This window comes from Atheta coriaria, unplaced genomic scaffold, assembly GCF_025399875.1.
Source record: "Atheta coriaria isolate IRGN ID8LTWV9N9 unplaced genomic scaffold, Caltech_Dcor_3.1 hic_scaffold_9_pilon, whole genome shotgun sequence".
NCBI classification, from domain to species: Eukaryota; Metazoa; Arthropoda; class Insecta; order Coleoptera; family Staphylinidae; genus Dalotia; species Dalotia coriaria.
This window is the reverse complement of record NW_027045451.1, coordinates 12944282-12956984: the sequence shown is the minus strand read 5'-3', so window position 1 is coordinate 12956984 and position 12703 is coordinate 12944282. Positions and strand designations below refer to the sequence as shown.

At 37.3% G+C, this 12703-nt stretch overlaps 1 protein-coding gene across 7 annotated transcripts in view; it reads right to left on the bottom strand.

The window, feature by feature from the left end:
* Positions 1-12615, bottom strand: part of Dscam4 (Down syndrome cell adhesion molecule 4) — a 50555-nt gene extending 37940 nt beyond the window's left edge. For all 7 annotated transcript variants that reach the window (XM_065311937.1, XM_065311941.1, XM_065311940.1 and 4 more), the window contains exon 1: positions 12478-12615. In XM_065311937.1, the coding sequence (XP_065168009.1) occupies positions 12478-12526 (49 nt within the window). In that variant the 5' untranslated portion in view covers positions 12527-12615. The remainder of the gene's footprint in view (positions 1-12477) is intronic.
* Between the last annotated feature and the right edge of the window lie 88 nt (positions 12616-12703).

The window sequence follows — 12703 nt, the reverse complement described above, 5'->3', positions numbered from 1 at the left end:
CTGCAACCTATCCTTCGCCACCGCCTCCGCACGCAGGAAAAATCGAAGCTTACAGCTTACAGAAGAACATAAACTTTGTGTTATTACTCTACCAAGCTACTTCGATATACTTTTGGGACATTAAGTACAATACCGAAATAAATAAATCAATAACAATTGATATGAGCAGCTTGTTCAAATTTCATTTTGTGGCTACTTTTCAATATAAAAAAATAATTGTTGAAGAAAATCCGTTCTTCATGATGTTGTTCGTAAACGAACGTAAAATCTTTGATTCCCAGAAGTGCATCAGTTGCATTTGCAACATTCTGTCCGTCCGAGATAAATCTATTTTAGTTGTAGTTTGTATCCAGAGCGCACGTCGCTCGGGACTGTCCGAACCCAAAAGGCTGACATCAAATCCGAGAGGAACCAAGAATAGAATAGACATGAGACATGTCCAAGTCGTTTTGCATTGAATTTCATGCGGTCGTGCACAAACTTTTTGACGAAAAATATTGACGTAGCCACGTGTAAAAATTTAATTCAGTACTTTTACATGCTCCACATTGAGCAACAAATGAACGCAAAGTAAGTTTAAGTTAGCGCGCGGAAAATTTTTCGCTGTAGGTGTGGAAGTATGGTAACTTTATTTTCGATTTGAAAAGACGCGTTGAAAAGGTCGCAAAAGTTTTTGCAATTTCCATCAAAATAAACTAGATTAGAATTCTATAGCACGGCTATAGCAGGTTTTAGCTAAATTTAAATTTTATATGTCGACCCACCAACACTTTCGTATTATTCAACACTTACTGCATTTATAATGAGCTTGCTTGCTTGCAAATGTAATTTTTAATACCGCAGCAATCAGCGAAGACTAAAGAGGTGCAAGACGCGCCCACGTTTTAATTGTATTTGCATAAATCCGCGAGTATCATGAGCACATAATCCGCGCGGATCTCAATGGGAATGAAGGATTAACAAAAATATGAAGTGGCTTGGTGTATTATTGCCGCCACCGATCCGACCAAGGCGAACACACTCACTCGAAACCTCAAGCACGCAAACAGAACGCAAATACGCAAATAAATTTTAAGGCGAACGCATGTGCGGCAATTTCGGGGATAAGAAATAGGGTGTTCTCGGTGCGGATGTAGAGTTTGGAACGTGTGTGGTGCCGAAAACTTTCGCGAACGCAGCGCGCAGCGTTCGGAGGCGGCTTGCTGTGCAAACCGCAGGCGAGACGTCCTGGATTCACCGAGAGTAATTTGGGTATTCATTAGTTTAGTCACTTGCCTACCTAGACTCAATGTGCAACTCGTAAGACGATGGAAACTTTACGACTGCTCCGCTAATGAACACACATACAAGGCCTTTACGCAACGTCACACCTCTTTGGATATCAGCTTAGTTAATTGTCAGAATCCAACTATTCCGGAATTACACCCGAAATGACATTTACTTCAAATTCTGCATTTGTCCCTTGGACGTCTTCTAATCGTAATTACATACACTGTCATGATTTACTCAGTTAGTAAGTTGTTTAGAAATTTATTTTCTTGTTTTATTTCTGTAGGACTAAAAAGAATTTAAAATTCTAAACAACTGTTTTCAGAATCCTATTTTTGTGTAGATATATATAAAGACGTTTCCCTCTATGAGGACAAAAACTTCTCTTTGTCTAAAAATGATGCAAAAACGTTTGCTTCTGCTGTGAGCAAGATACATTTATCTATATTTTGAAATTTCCCATTATCATAATTTACCACCGCGTACAGTTTTATGAAGTCTCAAAATCCTATTGGAATAAAACTGTAAATCAAATTTATTTGGGCGGAACAAAAAAATAATATGAATGTCATCTCACTGCTAAATCACTCTAATGCCGTATGAATAATTACTCACTGTTGCTAGACACTTTTGGATGCACTTTTATGCAACTAATTGTATTCTGATTGCATTTGCCCGTCTGCAGCACTCGATAAAAGCAAAGTACGAGTACGCATTTTCCTGAAAATTCGCAAGTTTTAAGTGACAATACAATGGCCAATTAATGTAATTACGAAATGCAGTTATTAAATGTAGACCTGAGTGAAATATTTATACAAGTACGAATGTAAGTGGTAGTGTAAGTCTATTGTAAAGTGCATTATCAAATCGTTTGCAATTTATACAGGTTTTGTTCTTGAAGAAATTTACATCTCATATTTACATCACCTATATAAATTTCTGAATAGATAGAATGAAATGCTGAAACTTGTTATGTCTGTTTTAATAATACATTTAACAGAAATTTGATAAAGTTACATGTTTAAGTTACGATATACTGTGATTGAATTGTTCCAGTTTTCTGGGAAAAGATCGACTTTTCAGGGCACGCAACAAGCTCACTTTTGTCGTCTTATCCGCCCTTAGGAATATGTGATGTTCACGTATGCGTGGCAGCAAATATTGTGGAGGCACGCACGTGAAACACAGGTATAACAAATGTCAGGCTAAAATAAGGATTAATTTTATATTAGATTGAGTTTTAACATAAATATTACTTAATTTTCATAAAAATAATTATTTCGTCAAATTTCTAATCTAGAGTCTAAAAATGAATCACAAAATCTGTTAGTAAGCGCATAACTCAAGAACGCCTTGGTCAATTTGGCCAATTATTTTTTTTAATGTTCGTTAAAGTGCAAGGATGGTTTTTACGGTGAGAAAAATTCGAATAATTGCCAGGAAAACCCTAAAAACAGCCCTTTTCTATAGGATAAAAGTTGGCATTGAGATCCAATCATAGTTATAGTTAAACAGTTTAATTCGAGATGGCGCGCTAAAGTGCATTGTTAGCAATTCTTTATATAATTTTTTTTTTTTAATAAAATTGCGGAACTTATTGATAGAATTGACACATACTATGTCTAGAACAAGAGAGTAAAAACGAATTACATTTTTATTAAACACTGTCGGAGCAAAGTCGCGGGCAAAAGCTAGTTTGTGGATAAAATATAGTATAGGACTAAAGACAAAAACGTCCATTGGGAGTCGCATGACTCCCATTGCCCACAATTGCACTATTGTGAAAAAAAAACAAAAAAAATATTTCTTCAAAACATTAATGTAATCTGAACTGCACATCACGATTTTGAATGTTTAACTAAGACTATATAAAAGTTTCATTCGAATATTGCAAGATATTCGACACTTATCTTCTAATTTGCGTGGACGTAAAATTAGATCAGCGGAGCTCAAAAATAAAATATTGGCGTATCTCAATGATACACGCACCGATTTGCATGATTTTTTGGGGGTGGCACTGGGGGGCCAGAACGGAGGTAGGAACGCCGTTTACGCGGTACTCGTAACTATTGTTTCGTGGATATATGGGTGACTCCCATTACCCGCTGACTCCCATTACCCTACTCTCCCCTATTAGTCGTGTCTAATAGCATATATTATGTATTAATCCGGTAAAAGATCTACTAAATTCCTTATTTGTGATAAAATTACGGCTTTTTGTATTTTTTATTTAATAATATTGAAATTACGACGATATACGCAGTCAAACGCTTTGTGCGTGATATATCTAGCAAAAATCGCTGGATGCGAAGAGGTTGCAAACTTGATCCGGGCGTGCAATAAAGATTCAAATGTGTGGTTGTAAAAATTCGGGCATCGTAGGCACTATTTCCAGTTTGCCGCTTTGCCTGCGTTTTGCATCTACATCGCGCGCCTCGCACGCAGGAAAAATTGCTGTAGCATAAAGAGATAGCAGTGCGGCGCGACGAAAATCAAAAATGCACTATGTATATAGAATGATGTCGTAAAATTTGGCTTTCGGAAAAATCAAGCGCCGTACGGAAGAGTTTCCACTGCTTTTGGGCTATAACTTTTTATGTGCCATAACCATGACATAAATAAATTTAAAAAATAAATGCTTTAAGATCCGAACACAAAAAAAAATTAATAATATCTTTTTTGTGGAGCGTGGAATAATACTAATTAAATTACACAAAGACCACAAATAATTCTACAATGAATAATTTGCAAACTGGAGTTCTTTGCTGCTTTTAATGGAGACGCTTCCGTGAATACGGCGAACTTATTAACAAAGAAAAACAAAGAAAAGCTCATAAACCGAAAACTTGAACATCATTCGCTGCTGCTGTTCACAGCGCTAATGTAATGCAACGACACGTCATTCTCGTCTCCTGCGCCCCCGACTAATAACTCTCTCAATGAAGACAATGTACACACGTCACGCGTCGCCCAGCAATTCATTGGCGCATGTTGTTTGCAACGTCAAGTCTGCTTTATTCCAAGAGAGAAGCCCCGCAGTGAACGTGCTTCCAAATATTTTTGTATTGTTTTTTTTTTTTGCAAAGCCGGACAAAGAACTCATCGACGCACGTGCCGTGTTGTTTGGTCGGTGTTCATTACGAACACACGGATTCAAGAACCAAGAAGGCAGCATCTGCAACCGTACCCTACCGCAAGTCATGAACGACGAAAGTATTTTTGTTTTTAAACCGCTCGCCGGGCGAGCAACATATAAAGAGTATTGAGTTCTGTGATTAAATTACGTGCACACACGTTCCTCGTGCGAAAAGTAGACATTTCGTGCTCGTATATAAAAGGATGTGTTTTTTTTGCTTCAATTTTATTTTTCTCTGCCAAGTGAAGCCTTCAAAAGTCCCTAATAGTGTTTAATCAGAGCGCACAGCAAACGCATTCAGCTGCCGGAATTTACGTTTACAATACCGGCACTACCGGCACAATCCCCTGCTCGATATCGAGCAACGTGAGCGACGTGCTTGGCTTTAGTAAAAAATGACTTGATTAAAATTTTACTACGGCGCATTGAACATTTTATGTTTTTATCGCCGATGAAGGTTCGTTGAGCCTTCATACAACATGCGGCGCGACATATTGGGGATTAAAACATCACAAACAGAAGTAGATGCTATAATGAATAAAGTTGCGATATAATAGTATATTTCAACGTTGCATACTAAGCTGTAAGGTTTTTAAATTCCTTCTTTGTTTATAGTTATAGAATTTTAAATCAAATCAAGTCAAAATCAATTTTTATTAAAAAAAAGTATTTTAGGTAGGTTAAAGTGTTAAATGCGCAAAGTAAACGAAATTAACTGATTGAAGAGGTGTATAAATGTAATCAGTCAATAAGTTAGAACAGATAAAGAATTAACAAATGGTTTACTGCGAGCAAGAAGAAAAAGAAAAAGAAAACAAAATTTTTTTTAAACGAAAATTTTGAAAACTCTTTTGATATTAGTTTTTAATTCACCCTTCCAATATGTAATGATTAATTGACTCCTTTATAATAATATTTTGTATAGTTTAATATGTACTTAATAATGAAGTAAATGAATGATGAACTGCTATCGCATGCTGCTTCTTGTAACTCGTGTTTTGATGTCACGTCTTTTACAACGCACTAACAACGTTATGCCTTTTAACTCGTTCGCCTCGCCGCCTTCTATGTACAACAACCTGACGTACATCATGTGCGCCTGCATCCGAGTTCGGATCTGGGTTAATGCATCATCATAAAGCAAGACATGTTTCCGGTCGGAGTTCGTATAATATGCAATTAATAATCAATTAGTTTCGTCGTAAATTCGATCTGAAATATATTCGACGCGCAATGAAAAAGCAAATATAAATTTCGATTAAAGCCAAACATAAATATAAAATTGTATGCATAAATTTGCATAGTGTGTGTCTTCGATCGACGCCGGTGGCAATTATCTAGTTGACTGTTTTTGCTAGCTGGCAAAAACGTGAGCGCATTATTGCCGATAATCATATTCATTGCTGGTGCGCCAGGCACAGCTTAAAAACTCGTTAATGTTTGAGGTAATCATGAGGCAATTCACAAAATGTTAATTTACGTTTTCGAATTTATTTTAACCGAGAAAAAACGTGATGTTACTCTAAAAATAAACAAAACTAGTTGGTTGATGCTTAGGTACGCGCATCGGGCTGGAAACTGTTGAGTTGGTGAAGTGCCTTTTCCATTTTTCGCACAATTATTTTACGCTTGCACTGTTGACATTTTATTCGCTTTTTTATCATTCAGAACAACACTAGAAGTTTGCGTAACTTTTAACGTGTGCTCAGTGCCAACGTGACTGCAACGAACGCTGTCCTATTTTTTAAATATTACCATAGACATGTCCCGACAGGAATGATAGAGCAAAAACGCTAACGAACGCTAGAGGAAAGATAAAAATACATAACGAACAACGAACAAAACATTACTAACAAGAACAACGCACATTTTTGCAGACAAAGTTATCATCTTGAAGACTAATGATTTTTTTAATCCATTCACTTAATTATTACCAATGTTTATGGCATAAAAATAAACTGATAAAATTCGTGCATAATAGTTTACATTATACTAAAATGTCGAGTAAATATTTCATGAAGGTTATATAAACGATCAATTTTTATCTATTTTTTTCCCTCATGAATAAAAACCGCACAGTGTGCATACACATTATTCGAATATGATTTACGTAGGATGTGCCTGAAAGGGAAACGAAATCGGCACAATGATTCAAGCTTAGCGTGTACGTCAGTGAAGCCGATTGAAACATGTGGGCCCGAGTGAGCAAGAAAAAACTGAAACGAAAAACGTTGCCGGTTTTTTTTTCAGCGTGGAAATTTAAGTCCGTCGTTAGGTTGTCTGAAACGAGCGTTTTCGGAAAATTTGTCCGGCGCATTGGAAGGAAAACGTAATAGGGACATTTTCTCGAGCGACATATATAACCGCACGAAAAGCTAGCTACCGAGACCGCCATAACGAACAAGTCCTGGTAGCGGTGCACATTGCTTATAGAATGTATTCCAGCAAAGTGCACACACGTCCGGCGCATCCGTACACATGTTGCTATAGGAATATTGTATTATATTCCATGGAAAATGTTATTTTTAATGGCCGCTTGCAACGGTGCGTACGAGCGCATCCAATCGTTCGGAAAATTGAACAAGATATTTGTTTTCTGTACAAACACACGAGCGCGCACATGCGAGGAGAACGTTTGCATGTTTGCGTAAACTTTGCCGGTTGATCAGAAATTTTCCACATCCCACTACAGTTTTCAACGTCAACTTTTTGCGCAACGTGAATATTGCATGAGACAAACACGGAAAATGTTCGTAAAAAATGACATGTTGTTCGGTGTTTTTTTTACTATGCATTCTGCATTGTACCAAATAACTTTGTTTACGGCGATGTGTTTTTATGCTATTTGGTTCCGCGTTGGTGAGAAAAGATAGTTGCGAATCTGCGGCGGAAAAATCGCCCTTCATTTGTCGCACGCAAAAGACCGGAAAACAAAACATCGCCCAGACAGTTGGACCATGGAGGGTACGAAATTGTGACAGATTAAGGCGGCGATGTTAAGGGCTGAATGGCGCATCCACCGGATCCACCAGTCGCACCCGTTATAAATGTCTTTTACCCGCCCGAGATGTTGCAAACTAAACAAATCTTGATGCTGATTTTTCTTGCCTTGCCGCTGGCAGTCAAATGGATCTCATGAGTAAACACATTTTTTTATATGATAGCATTTAACTTGTATTGGAAAATAATAAAAAGAGAAAATCAAATATTTAAATATAAAAATGAATAGCAAAATCTGTTAGTAAGCGCATAACTCAACAACGACTAGACCAATCTGGTCAATTCTTTTTTTAAATGTTTGATAAAGTACAAGGATGGTTTTAACGGCGAGTTATAGTAAAATAGTTGAATCCGGGATGGCGCGCTAAAGTGCATTATTAGCAATTCTATATATAATTAATTTCTTTAAAATAAAATAGCGAATCTTATTGATAGAATTGACACATACCTACTATGTCTAGAACAAGAGAGTAAAAACGAATTACATTTTAATTACACACTACCGGGACATAGTGGGGGGTAAAAATATAAAATCTTGGATTTTTAAAGCGGAATTGTAACAAAAAGGTTGACGGGTTAAATATTTAAAGTACCTTACCAATTTTGAAACATATTTTACTATTTTAAATTTTTATCCCTGCTGGATAGACTTCCCATGTCAAAAGGTATATTTATCTGAATTAGTGCACACATACAAAGCTTCTGTGAAAGGTAGCGAGAAAGAATTTAATATGAAATGAAAATGCTGCATTTCTTATTCAAAATGTTAAGTGTATTGTCCCCGAAGGAAAAAAAAACGCGTGTGCGCTCGGGTGAACACACACACACGGTGCACGTCTCGCCTCGCCTCTCCAAGCCGGGCATTATATGAATACAAACGTTAAATATTTTTGAAAATAGTCACGTAGACACACTCTCGCTGGAAAAACTCTTTCGAACATAATGCTCCTAAGTATTACACTTGACAGCATAAAATTTCCCGACAGATAAATAAATAAAAACTACGCACAACTCACACCACACGCGAAGATTTATTTCATTCAACTCGTTATTCGATGTATGCAAATCATGTGTTTTTATTCCAACGGAGAAATAGTTATAAATCCGTCATTTAGTAATGTAAACCTTCAAATTTGCATCATTAAATCGGGGCGCTTTTATTTTTTCATAACTGCGGACTAAAATAAACTCGGTATAGCGTCATGGCAACAAAATGTAAATTGAATTTCATTCGAATTCGCCCCGGTTGCAGGGCTTTTAGCCACGTTTCAATAAATACCTAGTTGCCGTCATAAATTGGCCGCCCCATCAGGATATTCGGTAATAAATAACAGCAGAACAGCTCACCGCATGTGTCAGAAAAACGAATCATTTCGTCGACGGGTGGCAAAAAATTACCAACGTATTACTTATTTATTTTTCGAAAAATGTCATCATCAAATGTTTGAACAGTTCTTGACGATTTATTTTTGCAGCCGAGCAGTTCTGTAAGAAAGCCGCCGCGACTGTTCGAGCAGGAGACAAAAATAAAGCAAAGGTCGGCGGGGTTGGACTTAGTGGTAGGATTGCGTGTACCACAGTGCGCGCGCGCTGTATGGCATCGAAAATAGGAAACGAAGGAAAAATGAAGAAAACCCCAGCTGGGTACTTGAATAGAGTGGACGAAGCTTGCGCCAAAGGTTGCAGCACTACGTTCTTCATGGAATAAAGAAGCACTACAAGAAGCGGAGGGTTAGAGCCAAACATTCTATTATACTGCCAGAGCATATTTAGTTCTGAATAGATATTTAATATTTTAATTTTTTTTTATCCATCTACACACAAAATTATCAAAATTTATATTTTTTGGTACGCTGATAGACATTATCTAAAATGAATCGCAAAATCTGTTGAAAAGCGCAAAACTCAACAACGCCTGGACCAATTTGGCTAATTCTTATTTTAAAATGTTCGTTAAAGTCCAAGGATGGTTTTTGTAGCAAGAAAAATTTGAATAATTGTTTGGAAAACCCTAAAGACAGCCCTTTTCTATAGAATAAAAGTTGGCATAGAGATTCAATCATATTTATAGTTAAATAGTTGAATCCGAGATGGCAGTGCAGTGATGGAAGTGCTGATGCACTTCAGCAATTAGCAATTCTTTATATAATTAATTTCTTTAAAATAAAATAGCGAATCTTATTGATAGAATTGACACATACTATGTCTAGAATAAGAGAGTAAAAACGAATTACATTTTTATTAAACACTACCGGGACGAAGTCGCGGGCAAAAGCTGGTTTATAATATATTATGTTATATACTATAATTATGTTATGTTATATTGACAGGCAATTTGCATTCACCATTTCCTACCCCGCTATTAAATCGGACATGTGCCAAGCAATCGCATTAGTTTCAAAATTAGATTCGCGCCCGAATACAAATTAGTTGCGCAAATCAACGCACATTAATTTAATCGAGTTGTAAACTTAGCTCTATTAATTATAAACGAGAATTATTAGCAATTGTCAATGAAAAAGCAATCGCTCTTCCGATAACAACCAGTAGATGTAGGTACTTACGTTTACTCTGGCATTCAGATTCAAATTTCTAGCTCGCCGCTATTGTCGGCGTAAATCCGAGCGCAAAATTCAACGAATTTAATCATTGCGAGAAGTAAACTGACATCGCACTCGTGGAACTGCAAATGAGCGTGCTTAATTTATTTAACGGCATTACTATTGATGCATTTACAAATTCGATCGGATTTCGCGTGATTGGTATATGAGCGTGTTGGTGTTGCTGAATATTGAAGGTGTGAGAGCAAGCAATGTTGGGAAAATAATTAAAGTCGTCAATTTGTCAACTGAGTTTGCTGATCGACGCCCCCGCCGACCGAGTTTGCTCGGTGAGCGATTGATCCGGTTTGTTGCGCAACAGTCCGAATAATTATTGCGCCTCGTTGAGATGTGTGAGTGTGTTTTGCAATTTTCCAATCTTGACGACATTTAAACTCAATTTTAATACGTTTTATCTAGGAAGTTCATTGATCTCGTCCACTATGTCTCATTGATCTTTGGTGGGTGTGTTTAGCAGGATGTTGTTTACGTCTCGTGGAATCGATGGCGCGTTTCTGGTGGCACGTCCTGCCGTCCTGCGCTCGTGTTTTATCGTAATAGAAAATCAACGGAAGCACACATAGAGTTGCTGGTGAACGCGTCGGGTGCGTTGCACGAGCCGGGATTTTATTTGCCCTCCGGATAGCTTATTTGTTTGCATCTAATTATCACCCGTTCGCTTTCGACCGCTCAGTCGGCGGCTACGTGCCACCGGTACCACTTTAGTGAGTTATAAAACGACGTGATTGACACGTCTTCCGATGGAGCGTTTAAAAACACAAAAAACGAGAAACACGCCTATCTCTAATCTCAAAGCCTTTTTTGTTTGTTCATGCGCAACCATACGTGTTTTTAACCTCAAATAATTTTTCTATACTGTGTAAAAATCATCCAATCATTCATCTAAGCTATGAATGAAGACGTAATTGTGACGTCGGTGTTACAAACTCCCGAATGTGCCCGAAACGAACTTACAAACACCAAAACGAACGTCTTCCACTTGTCGTTCAATTAAGGTTACATTCTCCCCGAGTGATTTATGGTTTTTGTCGACGTAGTTGGAAAAATATCGGTGGGGGAGAACGCGCAAAATATAACGTGTCTTGATTAATTCTTTTTGATGACATGTGATACAGAGAAATTGTCTGCTTATTCATTTAAGACTAAGTAACAATTGAAAAAGTTATACGATACAATTGAGGAAAGACAATATTAAAAATCGCAAATAAAAATTGTAATACAATTAGTTGTAAATTTAGTTATATGAAATGTTATGTAATAGGATTATACAATTATTTAATTAATCGAGCGAAATGATATTCCTCATGCGGCCCTAATTGAATTATAACATTTTTGACATACATTTAACATTTAACCCGTGTCATGTTATTGCTGAATAATCCGAACCAGAACTGCTTATGAACATTGGAACGAGAATCACTTCGTGCGCACAATGTTTGCGTAACCATACATTGCCGGCTGGTAGCCCAAAAATAATTTAATTGAAAATACGAAATCATTGAGCCTTTCGTAAACACTCCAAGTGGAACAAAACAAACATTGGCTCAAATATTTTTAGAGCATGCTGCAGCATGTTTTGTCCGATCATAATGGTTGAATATGTGTTTGGCGTCAGGTTTTACTGCAGTTATTTGTAACGTTGTCCCAAAAACTCTGCAACAATTTTGTACGCATCCAGTGAACAAACTTTCCGTCAAATTATTCTTTAGTTTTAATTATTTGTTTTTTTTTTCATTTACAGTAAATGCAAAGAAAATAGATGTGCTAATATAATATTGTGCAATGAGCCCTTGAGAACGTTGGAATGTTTGCTCGTTCTTGCTGTCACAAATAAACGTAGGTCGCTTCCTGCCGGGTAAGATTACTGACAATTTAAATTAGCCCTCGTTTCGGATGGCTGCGACCTGCCGAAAAAGATGCCACTTCAACGGTGAACCTTTTCCGTAAAATACAGCGAAACAGTCGTCGTGCCGGGCACGTAAATGCCTTCAGAGCGAATGCAATATTTCGAAGGTGCTTGAGGAGAACATAAACGCCGGCGCATTATTTATTAATCTTACACAAACCCGAAGACCCACAGGATCCTAGCAAAACGTGCTGTTTGTATAATTTCCAAAACGCAATTTTGCATTTCACGCAAAATTACCATAATTAATATTCGTGAAAATGAAATGTACCTATCTATATAAAACACGTGCTTCAATTTTCCATCCCCAAATACAGATATGTATAGCTCACATAAAGTCTAAGTGTATGTTTTAACCCAAAAAATATTTTAGAACCAGAGTAATATGCACTTTTACGAGCATCGTAAAAATTTATGCATTGACAGCCCGACGCGTTGTAAAATAAAATTTCACAGAGACAAAATATGAGATTTTTGAATAAAATTTTTTTAACGAAAATATACTACTGAAAAATATTGTTTAGTGTTTTGAAAAAGTACATTACCTGATGTGATGATAATCAAGAGGGTCCATACTCGACACCAGAGAGTCATATTTCTACTACCCCATCATACTAGCAGGTCATCGCTGCACAACGGCTACGCACCGACTGGTGGCAGCCGCCACACGAACGGGATGCGCGCGTTTCGCCAAACCGGCAGGGGTGTGAAACCGAGGCCTGCTTACTCTTCATCCCCCCAAACGTCCCAGTCACCCATACAAATGCTCCC